General features: G+C 54.6%; 2 protein-coding genes across 2 annotated transcripts; one reads left to right on the forward strand and one right to left on the reverse strand.

The window, feature by feature from the left end:
• Positions 1-2,756: 2,756 nt before the first annotated feature.
• On the reverse strand, positions 2,757-4,992 carry UME6 (DNA-binding transcriptional regulator ume6; the record flags this gene model as incomplete). Its single annotated transcript, XM_053187704.2, has 2 exons — positions 2,757-4,669; positions 4,881-4,992. The coding sequence occupies 2 exons, from the start codon at positions 4,990-4,992 to the stop codon at positions 2,757-2,759; spliced, it is 2,025 nt and encodes a 674-aa protein (XP_053055208.1).
• Positions 4,993-17,589: 12,597 nt separating this feature from the next.
• N0V96_002256 (uncharacterized protein) lies at positions 17,590-19,621 on the forward strand (the record flags this gene model as incomplete). Its single annotated transcript, XM_053187703.2, has 2 exons — positions 17,590-17,727; positions 17,804-19,621. 2 exons carry the CDS (start codon positions 17,590-17,592, stop codon positions 19,619-19,621), a joined length of 1,956 nt encoding a protein of 651 aa, XP_053055207.2.
• Positions 19,622-19,632: the final 11 nt, after the last annotated feature.

The following is a 19,632-nucleotide window of genomic DNA, read 5'->3' on the forward strand; positions in this document are numbered from 1 at the left end:
CTTGAGTGTGTTCTGTGACTCAAAAACGGCGGTGAACGGTCCCCCGAAATCGTGGGGAACGGGTACGGGTTCGGGATTTGCAAGTGGTTGGCGCTTAAGCTTGGTGAATCTCGCTTTCCGTCATCTGAGACCTATCTCTCTTCCCCTGTCTCTTTTTCCTTCCTTGCCAGACGTAAGTCCCCCGCATGATCCCAAAACCTCTCTCCCTTTCGTCAGTAGATGGATGGACAGAGGGGTGTGTAATCTGAACAATTGAGACTCGATATCAAAAGCCCGTGTGAACAGAATCTCGAGACCACAGTTAACTCGATACTGTGAGGTGGTCCTCAAAACACCCCCAGCGGAATTGTTTTACAAACGTACACCCCCATTGCACAGTAAGGTAGCGAACCATGAACACACACAAAGGAATGGGATGCCATGGGCCCCAGGTGACTTGACGTTATTCTCTTCTCCCATGGCGATGGGGTTCTTGCAGAACCAGCAAACTCGGTGTCCACATTCCCGATGTCCCCAGCCCCCATAGTCTCCAATCAACCCTTCTTTCTATACTAGGTTTCTCATCATATCGTCAGCACTCTGAACAAACGACCCTGTTCACCTCTGACGTCGGTGATCCTCACGATCTCAGATCTTTCTCTTCCCTCACCCTCCCTCCCTCCCTCCCTCTTCTTTCGTGATCAACCCGAACCCAAACCCAAGTACCTCGGTGTGGGGGAGGAAGAACGGGATTACCCAATTCGTGATCCCGGCCAAAGACAAGCCACACAGACCGAGGATGGACGTCAGGTGAGCTCACCTTGGAACCATACACCCTGCAGGGCACCGCCCTAGCTACCTCACCTCGGAGTAGTCAAACACCCCGCCGCACACCGGGCCAAAGCTCACCGAGCCAAGCCCAACCTTCACCGCTACCTTACCGAGGAAAACACCTCACAAAGGGTGGTGACTTTACTCTCCCACGACCTCGATACCTACCACAGCACTTTGAGAGGGAAACATGGATACACAAGCCCCAGGGCACCGCACGTACAAACACCACCTACCGGCTCGTGCGACCTCTTTACCCCTCCAAACCTCCCACCATACTTTTACCCCCCCTCTCTTCCTAGCCACCAAAACCCTCCGGCATCGCAAGAACAACCTCCATTGACGAAGAAGAGAAAGGACCGAAGAAAAGATGGCGCTACCGCGTCTGTACACTCAAGCGAGTTAGGTGTACTATAGTGCGTTGAATAGTATTATAGGTAGCCCACTATGAGAAAGAACAAGCTCTCTGTCCATCTCATTGGGAAAAATCTTTGAATCTATGCACCTCATGACCACCCCACAGAGCCAATTACCTACCCAATGTCCATCGCATCCAAACATCCGCATCCTCCCGCACATGCTTCAATCGGCTTCCAAAGAAGACACTGTATTGCACCTAAGGTGCCTTACCCTAAGCAAACATGCGTTACAGTGCCCTTTGTGTACTACCCTCAATCGGCAACTTGCATCTTCACCTCCCACCTTCCCCCCTCTTTGCTTCCCAGTCCCTGAAGGAAACCCTCCCATCACTGTTCTCCTTCTCTCTCTCTCTCTCTCTCTCTCTCATATGTTCAATTCATCCAGTAATCAATTCCTCTCGTCCGTCAGTCCTGTTTGACGCCACCCTCCCCCCATCATGCCATTTGCGCGTAAGCTTCGGCCCAAGTACTTCCAAGGGGGGAAGGTGGTGGTTATCACCACACCCATTGCAAGTAAGCCGGAGAACTTTCCCACCTTAACTTACTTACCTTATCCGTACCTTACTGTGTACTTTTCCAAGTTCCAACCCCCCACCCCTGGCATAGATCGGCCTAGACAAATCTCGGACTCGGCTGGTGCGCACCACCTGTGAGGGAATTCTTCGCAGTTCTCAAAGCGCTTCGCAGGAAAGAAAAAAAGTAAGGTATGATTTGAAAGTATTGCTTTTGAAATTGTTGGGTATAATGTTTTGGTATTACATGATTCCTATAATCCTGCTCGATTCTGCCAACTGCTCCGTAGAGAGTAAAGGGCTATCGAATGAGTACCGTGTGAAGAAGTCAACTGGGAAGCTAGCCCATCGCAGCTCCCAGAGCCCTTCTCTTTGATCCATCCGATCCAGTCCAGATGCACCGAAATGCTAGTCCCAAAGTCCCAAACATAAACTCCGATGAAGCCCGTTTCCCGTGCTCATGCTATGGTTTACCCAAGAGAGGAAAGAAAAACCGAGATATCAGACGAAAGTGTGTTCCGTCCGAATAAATGAGGAATAGTCGTTCGTCGCATCTCATGTTTCCATTGCATGTTCCAGGGCCTCATCCAGGCGGTCCCTTTCCCATCATCCATCGTCATCATCCATCATCCTGGCAGCCAGGCCCAGCTGCCCCGTGCACCCTCACCCGTGAAAGTGTCCAGTCAGAAGAAAAGTAAAAAGTGTGATCCAAGTGTCTTCGCTCTCATCGTTCATGTCCGCTCCGTGTGCCTTGCGGCGTGTCCTTCTAGTAAACCCAAAGTAACCTTTGAGTAGGTTGGTGTAAATGTAGAAAAATGTGGTATCAAAATGGGGAAAATCAGAAGAGAAGATTCTAAAGTGTCCAGCAGTGCAAGACAGGCTGCCAAGCAGCCCTGGTTGCGTGAAAGGGAATAAGCGATTGCCTGAATCACCTTTGCGGAGGCGGTATACACACCATGCAGATGGAAGACGAGCCTTCTGCACATATCTATACAACCCGGAACCAGCCAGGATGCTAGATGAGCAAGAAGTCCCAGCCCTTCATCTGCATGACATCCCTCCAGTGGATGTATGCTACCGCCTCAGCTCCTTGCGTGGAACCAGGGCTGCCGGCGCAGCTGTCACTGCTCTTGATGTTGCCTGTCTGCATCCATACTTCGTTGAGGAGGGAGGCGACGCGACCGAAAGAGCCGCAGTCAGAGACATCGCCAAGCTGGGCAACGCGGTCCTCAAAGAGGGCGCGGAAAGAGCTGCCAGGCAAGCTGACAGAGCCGCCAACGAGGTACACCCAGACGAGACTGCGGTCGAAGCCTCCAGGTCCCGAGGGGATGAGTTGGAGAACGTTGGCAAGCTTCTCAACCAAGCCGACGCAGGAAGCCTGCGCGGGATTGAAGCCGGGTACCAAGCTGCAAAGGTAAATGCGAGCGGCAAGGCGGAATGCGGCTGTCATGTTCTTGGAAAGCTGCTTAGGGGAAAGGCTTCCATTGTTGTTGTAAGGCATCTTGGGACCAGGCTCGCCAATCTCGGTGAGGTTGATCTGGTCACCAAGTGCATGGACGTGTTGGCAAAGAGTAATGTCGTCCATGCCGCTTCCCTTGAGAGCTTCGAGGCAGGCGATCTCAGAGATGAGGTACATGACACGGTCATCGCAACCCATGAGCTCGCGAAGACCCAGGCTGGGGTTGTTTGACAGGTGCTTCTCACGGTAGGTGTGAGCGAAGGTCGGTGCTTGTCCCTGCATGGTGGCGCCGAGGATATCAATCCAGGAGGTCAAAGTCATGTTGAAGGGAGTTTGAGTCATCTGCTCATTGGGGTCCGACACCAGGCGGGGGAGGTCAAGCTTCTGGACCAAGCTGATGGCAGCTTGGAAGTGCTGGTGCCAAGGGATGTCGGGCAGTGCATCGTCGAAGCGACCGACGACACACTGGAAGAAGATGAGACCCAAAGCAGCCTCGAGAATCTCCTGATGGTTCTCGTCCTTGTTCAGAGCGTCACAAAGAGACGAGATGGTGGCGTATCGATGGCGCATAATGTCCTGGTCAATTTCCTCTCCGGGGACGTTCATGGTTGCCTTGTAGTGCTGGGCGGCGATGCTCAGGCAGCAGTGCAGGTAACCCTTGTTGCTCTGCAGAGCCGGCAAGATCAGATCGGAGCCGACTGAGCCATGTTGGTTGGAGTCGAGAATGGGGAAGATGGTGGGCAGGACGAATTGGATAAAGTGGTCCAGCAGGCGCTGGTCGTTCTCATCAAGCTCAACTGCGACCTGGCGGTTGGACATGGCCGGGCCATGAGAGAAGTCGAAGAAGTTGACGTTGAGAGCCTCCTCGCTGAGGGACTCCTTACGCTCAGAGTAGATCTGCTCGGTCCACTCGCCGTCGAGGGGCACAGAGGAAGGCAGGATGGTTCCCGGGGGTGGGGGAGTGTGGTAGGTGCTAAAGGTGGAAATGGTCGACTCCCTCAGAGTGGGCACATCGTTCATGTAGACCTGGCGTTCAGTCTTGACGTCAATCTCGTAAGGCGAGGGAAAGCCACCGAACATGAAGTCGGGGTGCATCTGGGGGTTGTAGGCAGCATACTCGGCACCGACAGTTGGCGGGCTGTTGAAGTTGAAAGCCTGGGAAAAGTGCGAGTCGATGGAGGCGGAGCGAGTGCGGTCTAGAGGGTCGGAGAAGGTAGCAGAGGTGGGCAGAGAGTGCGACAGGCCGGGAGGAGAGCCGACGGAAGTCTGAATTGTGTGCGACGCCTTTTCCGAGAGCTTCTTGCGCTTGATAATCATCTTGATGTCGTCCTTGTGCTTGCGGCGGGCATCGTTGTTGCTCCACCACATTGGGCGCTTGTATTCGCATGTCAAACCAAGATGTTTGCAAGCGGAGCACATTGGCGAGCCCTCGTCGCACTTCTTGCGGCGCAATCTGCAGGTGTAGCATCCTGTAGAAACCCCAATTAGTCTCAAGTGTTCAAATGAGGAGGTTTGACGATCGAGGGAAGTATTTCTGGGGTGGATGAGGGAAAGTCGCTCCCGTATAAGTGAGATTGGAATATTGGTGTAAGTCAAACATGGCTAATACCATGGGTGAATGGGATGGGAATTTGGGGAAAAGACGGCAGAGAGGCAAGGGAATTCTTGGGATGAACGTACCTGTCCTTGAACGGCGGTGCATTTGTGACTTTGCCTTGGAGCTGGCATTGTTGCTGTTGTTGGTGTTGGCTTTGCAGGCCGACTTGGCCTTCGCAGAAGATGCGACGGCCATGTTGACTGCAGCTGTTGATCTCATGAAGTCGTCTCGAATGTGGTTGGGGGGTAGAGATGCCATTTGTACCCTTCTTCTGTTCGCGATGGAGGTACCTGCGTGTGAATGACAAGCCGAGCAGCGAAGACAGAGCTAGAGCTGGCTGGCTGGGGCGGAGGAGAGAGAGAGAGGAGGGAGGGAGGGGTGTGGTGAAGGGTGTGTGAATGTGTGGTGGACCGAGGGTGATCAGGGACCAGGGTCGACAGGTGGAGGGGCGTGGCAGGAACCGTTACACTGTGTAGAGACGGAAGCGACCGACACTGTGCTCTGGACCGGGGAAAGAACGACCAGGGGTCCGGGGGGGTGTAAGAGTGCGATGCGAGTGCGCGCGTTGTCTTCTCCTCTTTTTCTTCTGGTTTGTGTGTGCTGTGTGCGCGTGTGTGTGCTGGGTGAAGGAGTCTTCGTTCCTCTGTGCTCTCTCGCTTCTCTTTCTTCCCTGATAGCCAAGAGTGAGAAAAAAAAGGCGGGGACAACCTGGGATCGATATTGGAGAGGGGGGAACTCGACGAGGGGGACTCGGTGGTCAGGAAACGTCTGTTCGCTCGCCCGCTGTCAACGCAGTTTGAGATGGGAGACCGGGCTGTTTGTCGAATGGTTTGTCGAGTTTCCAGAAACCCAAGGTTCCAAATCGTATCAGATTATTGAATTATTTCTTTCTTCCTTGTCGTTCAAAATGCAACAGAAAATTCGATCTCGTTTCGTGAACTGTAAGCAATGGGCGCGCTGCAAGTTGTAAAATTGCAAATATATCGAGAGTGGTCGACTGTGGAGTTTTTTTCGTTTTGGTGGTGTCGAATGAGTGACTGGTTGTTTAGCAAGTCCGGCTTGCCTTGAACTGGATTATCGGGTGGTATTGGAGTGGTTGGGGGTTTCCGAAGATTGTGGACGGAGGGTATCAAAAAACAATTGTATGAATGAGAGAGAAAAAAACCTTGAACAAACACTTGGATCACTTTTCCTTCTTCTTCTTCTGCTTGACTTCTACAGATCAACAACGAGAGGAGGCCAGAATCCAACTGTTCGTGATGGATGGTCCAAAGTCTTATATCGTGGCCGCCTTCATCATGACCGTCCTCTTGTTGCGCCAACCAACGGGCCTTTGAGTGGTCTGCCTGGTGTTCGCTACGTAGCCAACATCAATATTGTTCTAAATTTGGATACACCTATGTATGTGTGTCTCCATCGTCCCCGAGCCGTGAGTGTGTGTGTGTCTGCTCTGCATTCTAGACTAAACGTAGGCTAGGGCACAAGGCAGGCCGGGTGGCCGCCTTCACATCGAGTGCGTGAGACTTTGACCTGCGCTTACGGGCTCCAATGAGAATGGGCCGCCAAAGGCGGTCGCACTCATTGTTGGACCCCACCCGAGAATAGAATAGGAATGGACACTTCCGCGTCGAGAGGGGGGGCAGCTTCGAGATGGACGACATGGGTGTGAGCAGCTGTCGAGCGATTGAACGGGCAACGCATGCATACGGTGGCTTGCGATGGCTGGCTCTGGATGGCAGGCCATGGGGACCAAGGTGCCAAGCACACCTTCAACTACCTGGTCACCACGCTACGCAGAGACATGCAGAACCACATGGGGCCCGCCTCTTGTTTGCCCAACCCGACTTGCCAACCTGCTATCGAGTTGTGCCCCATCCGGCCATATGCCTCTCCGGCTGCCCGCCGTCGATACCGCGTCGACTATGTCGCCCGGGCCCTGACCGGTGCAGATGTTGATCTTCAATAACGACTGGAAGGGGAAACTTGATGCTGCGAATAGCAGTTCGCCCGGATGCGAGTTCACCCCGCGGGAGTCCGTTGCGCAGCCGGAGCTGCAGAAACACAAATTAGTATCCGTATGGAGTATCTGTATGGCCTCGATCTATCTTGTATACGTTGCACCGACTCCGGCATCAAGTACTATCGATAGATGGTTCCCCTCGGCCGCCAAGCTGGCCTTCGATGGCACGATTTGAGTAGAGGATTTCGGGGGCCGACAGATGACCAAGCAATGAGCAGAGCTACAGTTGGCCGGGCTCCCCCTTGCAAAAGATAATTGGTCGTGGATCACTTCTCCCACTAACAAGCTCTGTCCTAGGATCGCACGTATGGAGTACTTGCATGAAGCTTGCCAACCACCAACACAGTTCGCTGAGCTTGTGGGGCTCATCATTCAAATACTACCGTAGGCATTCGTAGAGCCAGAAGTGAGAGCTGGGCAAGAACCTACGGGCTAACATGGGTATGGGGGGGGCCTGTCAACCTTTTTTGGTGAGGTTAGCCCTGTGTCTGACAAACGCGGTGGATTCATCCGATCATCCCATGTGAGGAGCCTCGCTTCATGGTTGCATGATGGATAGCCATGAGCGGGACATGACTAGTCAACCGCTGGAGCCCCCCGTTGAATGGCATCAAATATGGCAATCAGCCTGATCATTTTCTGGGAATGATCTTCGTTGCTGTTGGTTCTCCGAAGACCCATGCTGAGTGAAAGTTCAAGCCCCGTCGAATTAGGTCCCGAAGTGTTTGCTACTTTGGCAATAGGTTTCCGACTCTGGCGAGAGCGATGCTGGACCTCATCTTGCCTCATGGTCTTCTTCAAGACTTAGACTGGACCGATCGAGACAGGGTCTTCTGAGGAGCATCCACAAATAAGAAGGCCGAGAATGGCGGTCAGCTCTCGGATTGGATGGTCCAAACGGCCACTCAATGTCGGTCGAATGTGGCTGCCGGAGTTGATACGGTGGAACTGGGACTTTCTGTCGTGCATGGCGAGAAGTTCAGGGGTACGTTGCTGTATCCTGTAGTCTGTAGCCTGTCAGCAGTGGGTTTGTGCTTGGTGTAGTTGGCCTATCCGTAGATAAACAAGAGAGTGAAAATACCTCGGATCGTGGGAAGGATAGGCGAGTGAGGCGAGTATCCATCTCCAAAGATGGGTGAGTGGGTTTGATGGAGAGTGGAAGACGTCGAGGCCGGTACTTGAGCCTCGATACCCAACTACAGCCGAAAGTGGTGGCAGGTGCAGCAAGCAAGGGGGTATCATGGCACCGCGGGAGATGTCGTGCAAGGTGCTCCGCTCCGCCAGAGCCGTAAGGATTTCTTTGCTTCTTGCCTACTGTGCTCCATAGTCGTTGCGAATAACGGCTGCAGAAAGGCACAAGGACAAGGTTGCGGCTGGCTACTCATCCTCCCGATGGTAGGTGCTACTTCGTTGAGGTATTTGCTCTCCGTTTCTTTTTCCCTCTCCAATCTCCAGTACCTGCCACCTCTTTGCTTGGACAGCCCGACAGAGGCACGTTGTTAGCGTCATTGTCGGTGCAGTCGAGGTTCCTTTGTCAAAAGGGCTGGCGCAGACGTTGATTCGACAGACAGGTGTGACGACTTGTCGTCTCGTGCAGGGCTTCGGGACCAACCGTTTATTAGCGCTTGTGATGTCGCAGGGATTTAAGCTCTTGCGAGAGGTCCGCTACGGCCCCGGATTGGCTATTGTCTGCTGCAAGCGAGAAGATCGTGCAGGAATATTGGTCAGGGACCCCCCAGCTAGTCTGTCGGGTGGGGGTAGAGCTTTGGCCAATGCGCGGCAGGAGCGCGGCAAGTGACAGGGCACCTTCTCGCGGGGTTCGCATATGCTAAGGCACCTTAGCTCCATGTTTCCTGCCCCTCTTGGCTCTTGGCTCTTGCTCTTGCCCTTGTAGGGAAGAAGAATCGCTGCAGCGGAAGGCACGCATGGCACGTTCCTCGGATGCTTGTCCACCATCTGCCAGCCAGAATCTGGCTTTTGTGCTTTCCTCACGAATATCAGCCAATCATAGCAACGTATCTTCATCTTTTTCCCCTCCTACTCCTGCTCTCCGCTTCCTTCCGTGCCGTGCAAGTGCTGCCGAACGACAACCTAAGGTGCCTTCTTTAGGGTACATTATGCATCTGGCAGGTACGCCGCCCGCCGCACGGCAAGTTTGCTGTCTGGAGGAGGCACGTCGGACAAGGTCCGCCGATGATGTTGATCTCCCGCCAACAGGACACTCTTGCCCGGTGAGCGAAGGTACTTGGCTACGTTGCCCTACGGCATCGGAGTACCACCATCACCCCCTTCCGAGACGGGATACTCGGATCATCTTCACCCCCCTAATACCTTTCATTGCTTGCTTACGCAGCACGGATAGGTACCGTTCATCTGACCGTCTGGCCATCCGTCACCCGTCCATGCTTGCTTTGCTCGGAACAAACCTCATCCATGATCCCATCCTCAACATCTGGTCCTATTTCTGGCGGCCTAATTAGCCGCCCAGCCCACGGTGCGTGATCGAATTAACCCTCTTTGCGTCACACTATTTGCCCTTTTGCAACTCTGACATGTGGGCTAATTTGAGCACACCTCTCCATGCGTCATCCAGCTCGTCACATCGTCTAGCCGCTGCAGCTGTTTACTGTCACCCGCAGAATTCAGTCACGCCAGCTAACAACCGTCGTCCGCTTCTATTTTTATTTTACCCCCAATCTGAGAAGATTATCCCTCTTAGCCGGGAGTTTAACCCGCCAGATCACGATATCACCTCATATCGATAGTCTGCCAACTTTTGGATCATGCGGGCTAATTATGGCCACGGCTTCCCTTCCAACTGGCAACATTGCCCAAAGGACCTAATTAGTTCCAACGACACTACCTGCCGCCGTCAAATCCGAACTCCGTTGAGTTGAGTTTACGCAGATGCACTTGACGGAGCGTTGGTTTGCCATTAATCCGGAGTCTGCACTGCAAACCTACCCGTCAGCAGTAACGAACGGTCTTGCATCGGCGGCTCGAACCAACAGCTCGCCGCCTCGAGGCAGCACCCGGTCTGCACAGCATCCGTGCCGTACCTACCTTACCTAGCCTATTTGCGCACGCGGTCATCAGCCAACAGCCCGGGGTCTTTTGCTTTTTTTCTCGCAGCGTGATGCCTGCCTTTCTGCCCGCTGACAATCGCAATCATCGCAAAACGTCCACGATCGTCGCCCATCCCGTCTCTCAGGGGCCCCATAGCTCGCGGATTGCGCAACAATTATCTGCCCGTCCCGCAGTACGGATACACTACCTACCGCCTACGCCGCAGTAGAGCCCGCCGTTCGTCAGTCCCGCGGAAGACGCAATTTTATCCGGTCAGACGCCACATCTGCCTCGTGGGTCGCGTTGCCGTCCTGTCAGACTGTCAGTGCCCAACTGATTGATATCGGTGCTCGCTATCACAACCTCATCTACATCCGACCCTTCCATTTGCATTGTCAGGTCAGCTCGTGCGGCACGTATAACAACATTATTCGACATAAATATGAATTCCCTCGCACCCAAATATGGCATGATTCAACGATCGGCGTGGCCAAGACACTGTTTTTGTGCCTCACCCTCGGGCCCTCATTTCCCCTTGTACATGTCGGATACTACACTGCGGACATGGTGGCATTGAACCATTCGATTGAGTTGAGGCGATCGTCAACTCCGGTTGCGAGGTGAACAGCCTCATTCGTACCTGCTTTCAGCCAGAACGAGGTGACTGAAGGACGCCCCTGTCACGGTGCAATCTCCTTTTCTCCAAATCACACATATTGTTTCCCTCCACTGCCTATGTCGGCTTTCATCTTTCTGGAGTCGTCAATGGCAGCGAGCAAAACCCCGCGTCGTTGATTGGCGGACGGACTCTGAGGCGTCGAGGTGTGCCCATCATCCCCGATCACTGTCCTGTTGTGGCTAGGTTAATGTGATGTGATGTGAACAGCATCTTTGAACCTTGAGGGTCGAGATATCGGATTGCAGGGAATGCGGCCGCTAGATTTTGCGGAGAACAGAAACCACGCCTGGGCATCCCAGTCTTCCCGCTCTTCCGCTAACAGCTCGCGAACGGCGCAACATCGCGTTGCTTCTGGACCCCAGCCACGCGCGGCACATCGACACAGATCCTAGTCGAAACCTACTGCCTCTAGTCTGTCTCTAGGCTCATTGTTTGCCTTTGGCGAGGGTATTACGTCCGTAAACATGGAGAAGAAGACGGGCGAACTAAGAAAGATCGCGGCATTATTCAAAGCGGCATACAAACCATTGTGGTCGACTAGCAAATCTCACAAGGCCAGGAACACCCTGGCCGACTTTCTCAGCTCTGAGCTCCGTACCGTACGGGAGCACTGTACCAGATCCATGCTCTCCCGCCCTCCCGCTGAATCTGTGGATCTAGGCTTCCAGGTTCAACCCCCGACGCCGCGATTCACTCAAATACTGTGTTGTATTGCGGCACAGAATCACAAATACAGCGCAAACTGCATTTGCAATTTGGAAGAAAACATGGTCCCCGTGAGGTCAGACTTTGGACCCCAAGGCGCAGTAGGAAAGTTTGCATGATTTTCCACGTCGCATGTCTAGACATTACGGGATGACATGCAGCTGACAACCGTTCTCTTCAACAATCGACAACTCAAATAACACTGAAGGTTTAGCATTATAGGTCCCAACATTGGATGCATTCCAACCAACAATGATTTACGAATTCGAGGTTGCATTCAGGATACGAATGACAAAGAAAACCTTGAAAAGCCATCCTGTGGACAATGCGTCCCATTGTACGGATAAATTGACTGCTTGCGATACGACTCGTGGCAGATGGATGCCAAGCACATTGCAGATGATAAGCCACGCCCTCAGTGTCGGCTCGCCTCGCCCTGTCAACTACCTCACGAAATGGCAGCCATTTTCGACATGCCACTAGTGGAGCGCCAGTTGACGGACCGAAATCACGATGACCTGCATCCGTCTCGCTCAGGCCATCCGCGCCGCATCGCCATGCGATCTGACAAAGAGATTTCTAGGGTCTTGCAAACGGTCACAATGCAACGAGTTCTGGTTCTGAGACTCGTCAACACCATCACAACCCCCTTTCCAACATCGAAATCCACTGGTTGACATGAGCGGGAAAGTCATCCATCCACAACAGTAGTGCGAGGCTCGCATTAGTCCGCCATCATGTGAGAGCGCGTGAAAACGTGTTCCGGCCAACTCATTGGAGGGCAGTAGTTGCGCACTGGAAACATGTCTGGAGAACGTCGTTTCTCACGAACACACACGAGGTAAAAACACCCTCGAGAATACGCCTATTCGTTCGAGGATTACCTCCCCCAAACCACACCATCGTCCACTATACTACAGCCATCAACCCCTGCCAGGCTCAATTGCGGGCTGAGGGGTGTGTACAAGGTGCACTGTGCCCGCAGCCCACGTTAGGGTTAGCCATATTCGATGATCCTCCTCCAGGATCAGAAATTGAATGCGGACGCCCTGCCCAATTGCCTTGGAACATGGCCTGGTCTTACACTGAATCCCGAATGGCCATCGGGTAGAGTCGGCCGCGGAGCATAATTATCGACAGTCAATTCTCCATTGCCGGGATTTCCTTCCGCCAGTCGCATTTCGGCCTCTTACTGGTCGCTGTTTAACCTCAATCACCGCCAGGTGTTTCTCTGTTTCTCTGTGCGACCCGGCTCCGGTCGGACAAGCTTTCTATGGATTGCCGTTGAAGGGACTGAGACAGCAGCGCAAGGAAAGATTCTTGATCTGGCCGAGACACCGTGGCATTGTTGAACACATGTTCTCCCTGTCTCGCGGAAATGATCGGATGAGGTCATCCAAGGGCACGCCAGACGACGTGAAGAGTCGGTGAAGAAGGCAAGACTGCATATGATTCACAGACTCTTGTCCCGTCGGATACCGCCACGGCTTTTTCATGTCTCGGAGACGCATCGAACACCACCTGGAATGAACATGGAAGATGGGGATGCAGTAGCGGGAGCGTGCTTTATGCTTCCCTGCAGAGCGTCACACTGCTAACGCAAGGACGGGGTCGACCTTCACAGCACCTTTAGGCTGTCTTATGAGTCAGCGGGAATTCTCTGCGCTGGCCTTTTTGCTGTTCTTCGAAGCGCATTCCTGCTCCCTTACATGTGGGGATGTGCGGTGGTTCACCGACACTGACACACAGAGATTGATGTTGCGCAACTGGATGATTGCCGGCCGGGAGGGGGCTGGAATTTCCGGGACCGGAATCGGCTGCCAACATGATGGCAAGGGCAACTCACCAATGCTTTTACTGTTCGAATGTCAACACGTGCGCTCCAATCAGCTATGCTTTTGGGACACTCCCATTCGCAAATTCAGATCCTGTATCCGGGGAGAGAGAGAGAGAGAGAGAGACCAAAGTGATGGTGTCAGCTTCCCAAATCCTGCAAGGTCCGATACTGCAGCTCTATCAGATATCACTGCATACCAATCCGTCAACCTACAAGAGTGTGGCAGCACCCATATTGTGGACATGGCATATATCGCATATCCGTCTCAACGGCTCTGCGGGGTAAAAAGCTGGCCACCGAGGTCTTGTCGTACCACCATCTCCAGACCGTCCATTGTCGTCTACCTATCAAGAGCACATTCCGCCAGCCACCTTCGTCCCTCTTGGGATAGGTATGGCTCACTGGATGGAGACTCTCATCCAGCAAACAAGGCCAAGAATTCTCATTCCACGGCATCGAGCTATGGAGGCTAGCGACGGGTGCATACATACGAATGCAAAAGCCCGAGAGACCTGCTGCTGCTGCTGCTGCATCAACCATGTTCTCTCGTCACACTTTTGACCGCCATCTGCAGGGCTTGTGAGTATGAAGTCATACGTGGATAAGTGACTGGGGATTCATTGACTGTTGAGAGATTTCTTTGCCTCTATCAAATTTGCCTGGCAGCAACGGTGAGCCAGTTGCGCAGGTCATGTGCCACAGCTACAGCTTTTGCCTGGTCACGTTGTTCGCTATCGAAACGGAGCGATTGGGCGGTAGGTAAGTATCCAGAGGCGCGCATGATTTGCGAGCTGAGGGCAAGGCGAGACTAATGATAAGCGATCCACGGACTGCGCCGACAGTGACACGCAAGGTGGAGGATGAGGAGCGCAATGAGCCAACTGGGCGAAGAAAGGTCATCTTTGGGCGTGGCAGGACCCATTGAGATCCGAACCGTCCCATGTCAGTCCAGTCACCAAAGAGGACCAACTCCAAGAGGAGGATGAAATCTCGCCTCATATTGGGACCTTTCGTAAAAGAGGCTTCTCGCAAGGCCATTGGCCTCGTCGAAAACCCCCGGACGGTATGGTAGTCTCGGTTTGATGGGGATTTCTCCGATGGAGGCCCGACAGACATACTGAGTGGCTGAGAAACCCAGTGAGGGGAAGTCAGTTGATCGTGAGGGTGGGGTCCTGGCCCTTGACCATGAACAGTCGAGAGTCGAGACTCGTCGGGATCGGAGGTGTGCGGTGGGCTGTAGGTAGCCGAGGGTGCAACGTTGAAGAGGCAGAAATGGGGAGAGGGGTGGCAGATGTGGCTGTATTCTCCCCTTTCTTTTCTTTTTGGGCCTCTCTCTACTGCGTATGGGTAGACGGACGGTCACGTAAGGTGGTCGGTCACGGTGTAGCCCTGATTTGCTCGTCCCCGCCATACCGGAAAACAAACAGCTGGGCAAGAAAAGCCGCACAATGCAGGAATTATACGGGCCATTGCATTCCTTGGGAAAGTTTCCCAGCCAGAAGGATTCGGGTGGCCGTTGAGAGGACGGCCATTGCGGGATTGGGCAGGGCGCTCACATGGCTTGTCTTGTCTTGATCCACATGCCTTGGCTAGTATACTGCGTACTATGTAGGGTGCGAGGTGTCAAAGACACAGCTAAGAATACGCCTGTGTGGTGCTGGCATTGATTCTGGGGAAAAAAGAGACTTGATAAGATTGGAATGTGATGACAGCTAGGTAAGGTACGATAAGTGATGGGTGGTGGGCCGTGGGCAGTGATAGTGACACACGTCCGCGAACAGTAGGCGGTGGGCGGCGGGTTCTCTGTAAAGGCCGCCAAAGGCGAAAAGAGAGTGCAAAGCAGGCATGGGAACTATGGCATGGATTAGTAGCTAAGGTAAGCTGTTGGCTGGTTGTATCGGTAATAGTATGTAAGCTGGCACTAGCGAACCACGAGCGGACGGGCGGGCGGGTTGAGGAAAGCGTGCAGTATGCAGCGTGCAGTGCAGCGCAGCGCAGTGCAGCTTTTTTCTTTGCTTTTTTTCTTCCTTTGTATGCGGCTTCAAGCTTGTGTGGTGCGAGGTCATCAGGAAAAGAGAGGAGAGACGGGGTGAGAGGTGTGCGTGTGTGCCGGGGAAGCTGCTCGTTCTTGCCCCTGGTCCTTGTCAGTGTATCCTTGCAGGTGATGGACAGGGCATGATGGGAATTTTAGCTCGAATAGTGTGGGGGCCATGGGCCAGAAGAGTCGAGTTTGAGGATACATCAAGAGGCAAGAGCACCATGTTGCGGGCGGTGGACCGAACGAGGGTTGAACGAGGATGCGCAATCGGGGTGTGTGGAGTTGTATGTAGACGACTGTCCAGAAAAAGAAAGAAAAAAAGGTGTGAAAGGGAAAGCATCGAGGTGAGGTGAGAGGTGAGGTGAGAGACGTATCCGTTCGGATACAGCAGAGAGACAGGATGGCAAGGTCTCATCCCGGCGGATGTGTGCCACACCCCCATTCCCCTCTTTCCGTTCTCTGTCTCCTGCCTTTCCCTTTTTTTTCGTGCTTCACGCCGTTGACGGCCGGCGACCGGGGGGTGGTCGTCGACATGCCCCACTTATTCAGACGACAAGCGAACAGCGAGTCGCCGCCAGATTGAGAAAGACGGGCGCTTAAACGCCGCCGTAGCGGCAAGCCGGGGTAAGGGTTGATGTAAGGTAGTGTACGTAGTCCGTAGATATCTCATGGTATTCCCGATTTTCCAGCCAATGGCGTATTAGCGTTCCCTAAAATAACGTCCCACGACATTTTGTTTCTTTGCATTTATGGCCAATGGGAAGCTCCAGCGCCGCCTTCTTGCCCAAAGTCCAGGTCCGTCGGCTGGGCGCTACTAAGGTACGCATGCACGAGCTTCTTTTCCCATCCCCGGCCAATCAGGTTTACACTTTTCCCGACCTTTGCGCCGTCCTAGACCCTCTTTCCCGTTCCTCGCTTCAACCTCTGTCTTCTCGAACCCCCCCCTCCACTTCTTCCTTTCACACATCCTCACGGAGACAGGTCCATTGCTGAGTACTGACTGCTACTACGCTTCCCCACGCCAGTTCGACCTTGACCTACCTATCCACCTGTACAAGCACAGCTTCCGCCCACCACTACATACTACTGCTGCTGCTGCTGCTGTGCTGCCCTGTGCTGCCCTGTGCCTGGCCAGTTGCTTGTGCTGGGATGGGAAGACGAACGGAGTGCATGCCGCGTCCTGCGTGGTGCTTCGCTGCAAGTGCAAAGTGCTTGCTGCCGGTTGTGCACCGCTATCCACATGGATGGCTGCCCGGCTACACACCCCCTTTGGCCGGGGAACCACCAGCCTTCGAAGCGTTCCCTCTCTCTCACCCACTCTCTCTGTCTCCTCCCACATCTTCACCCAACAACTGTCGACGCCGGTATCGTCGCCTAGGACCGCCGCCGTTGTTCAGGGTTCAATGAATGGTCGGTCCATGGGCTGGGCCTCTGCCCGCTCGGCCACACACACACACACGTAGGTACACGCAAGCGCACTCTTCTACCCTCTGTCGTCTCTCCAACCCAGAACCCAGCACCCAGAACCTAGATACCTGACCTGCCCTGCCCACACACCACCCGGGCTATTATTATACACTCGACTGGTCTGTTCAGAGTGCCACCATCGGCGCCCGTGTGCAAGTGCCATGGGTCGAATCACACCAGAGCCAGCATGCATATTGGGGAACGAGGGTATTCCATGGGTGGGTGATGGGATAGCTGTGCGTGCTTCTGCTGCTGCTGCTGCTGCGTATGTGCTGTGATCCGACTCTCTCTCTCTCTCTCAACCACCATGCTTCCACCTCCTCCTCCTTCTCAACGGTCAACCACCCCCCCAGTCTCGCATCCCTACACTACTCCGCCGTGCATGGACACACTAGACATACATAACTCGCGGTAGGCGCCCGCCTTGTACCGGATCCCCTCCTTCTTCTCTTTTGCGACCCGTTACATACCAAACGAGCATATTCGGCTCTGCTGGACCTCATATCTCTTTTTCCTTTGGGCATCTCCTTTTCGCTGGTCTTGTTTCCTAGCCCCGAGGCGTATTCAACCCTCTCATAGCTTGCACTGCGTGCCGCTATCCCCAAATATCTACAGGCTTCATAGAACAGAGTGCTGCCGGCAACGGCTTCCCCCCTCGATTCCCAGCTTGACGGGGAAAAGCAAAGAACAAAAGGGTACCAAAACTGCCACGGAGGAGGCTGTCCTGCGCTGTAGACTGCAAGTCAGATATAGCCAGTCCACGCCCTCTTGAATATTCCTCCACCCCACTTTTCGTATCTGGGAGTAACCACTTACACAAATCCACACAAAATGGTGAGTTGAGGAATGACAGTCAAAATAGGGGTTTTGCGACGCTGTGTGTGTGGCTTCTGAGGCTGACTTTACGCCGCTAGAACTACACACAAGAATATGAAAGAGGCGAGCGTCGCCTGCGCCATGAGATGCGCGAAAAAGCGCCCATGCGCGACACCTTCTTTGGTATCAAGGCCGAGCCGCAAAGGCCAACGTCAGTGGCGACCGAGTTCATGGACATGGAATGGGACGACGACGTGCTCAGCGAGTTTGAAGATAACTCTCCTCGGATCAGCGTCAACTCTGTAAGTGATTTTGTTGGAAAACGCAGTGGCCTGGTTCCAAGACAGCCATGAGCTAACGTGTGTGGGCGCAAAAAAGTCTGGCGGCCAGCCAAGTATCACCACACTCTCATCCTACGATGAGGTGCAGACGCCAAGATCGAGTCAAGGGCGGATGATGTATGCGACGGAGATGATGGAGTCACCAAACAAGAACATTGAGGGTCCTTCCGGCCCGCACCTGTTCCGTGCTTCCACCGCCAGCTACTTTGACGAGGCCATCCTCACGCTGTCCCCGGTGACACCCAAGACGGCGCGACCTTTCGATGAGCCATTCCGACACATCAGACCGCAGCAGCCGCCGATGCCCGCATCCAGACACCAGAGTGGTCCCTTTCAATTCACGTACGAAGAGTTCGAGTCGAGGGAGCTCGTCTCATGGACGCCAGAGATGGTTGCGCAATCGATGCTCAATGCTGGCATTGAGCTCTCGGTCGCCGGCCGCTTCGTGGAGAACGACATCAACGGGCCCATCCTAATCACGTTGAAGTTTGAGGATCTGAAGGAGTTGGACATTCCCTCATTCGGCATGAGGACGCGCGTTTGGAACCAGATTCAGGTCTTGAGGGACAGCAGACCCAGCTCGCCCCGCGCCCCGACGCCGATCCAGGACGAGCCGAGCCGCGAAGTCAAGAAGGAAACCCGCGAGGTCCGGGCGGCGGAAAGGCAACAGACGGACGACTGCGGGATGAAGAGGAGCAAGAGCAGCAGAAGGCGGCCCAAGAAGCCGTCGCACGACGACATCATTACGCCCATGGAGTCCGTGTCCATCGTCGGCATCGAGCAGGTCGTCCCCAAGCCGCATCAGTGCCCCAAGGGCGAGAACTGCTCAAAGTGGAGGAAGCAGCAGCGCCTCATCGAGGCCTTCAAGAAGGAGCACCCCTTTGTCGACCTCGACACGGAACAGGTCGTCATCACCGGGAACCCGGGCAACCCGCAAACGGCGAGGGCCCTCGACCCTACGCAGATCCTCAGGCCCGTCTCGGACGCCGTCCCGTCCGTGGTGGCTTCCTCCGACGTGCTGGGTCCCGGCAACGCCACCCCCTTGCAATATCTGCAAGAGGCTGCCCTCCGCAACGTTATCTCGAGGGACCCCCAAGACAATGTACGCCAGTTCCTCGACTTCCAGAAGCACGAGGATACCACGGTGCCCCCAACGCCCCCCTTCGAGATGGGCTTCCCTGCCATGAAGGCCCAGCCCGAACGCCTCCGTCACCTCCCGAAGCTCTCCATTCCGGGCAAGCAGGCTCCTCGCGCAAGCCCCCTTCGCGCCTCGACTGTTCCTCCTCCCTCAGCCCACCCGGAGCCGCTCCCGACACCCACGTACCAGCAGCAACAGCCGCAAGGTTTCGTCCCCTACCACATGGACCGGGCCGAGGCCATGTCGCCGGACCTGCAGAGCCCCATCAACAACCCATACCGCTTCGGAACCCCCTTCTCAGAGATGGACGTCCCCGTCACCGCCGTGCCGATGGACCGCATCGCCCGTGACATTTCCCAGTCCGTTCCCCCTGAGATGAACTACCGTCCCGGCGTCTCGAAACAGCAGCAGCCTCCCCTTTCCCGCACCCAATCTCGCTCCTCTGCCCGCCGTCCCTCATTCCCCGTTCTTCCCGCCCTGAACGAGAACACCGCGACCCCCGTTGCCCGCACATCCCCCAGACACACCTCCTCGCACCTCCGTCCGCCCTCAACCCTCCAGCAACAGCAACCTCTCCAAGCCCCTCCCCGCGTCAACTACCCCTGGTCCCCCATCGAGCGCACGACCCCCTTTGAGCAAGCCATCCCGCCCATCACCCACCTTGCGCCCTCCTCCCCGTCAAACAAGCCGCCTCCGCCGCCCAACAGGACGGCGTGACCTTCCAAGGC

This window comes from Colletotrichum fioriniae (assembly GCF_027942845.1).
Source record: "Colletotrichum fioriniae strain IMI 355084 chromosome Unknown scaffold_2, whole genome shotgun sequence".
Taxonomy (NCBI): Eukaryota; Fungi; Ascomycota; class Sordariomycetes; order Glomerellales; family Glomerellaceae; genus Colletotrichum; species Colletotrichum fioriniae.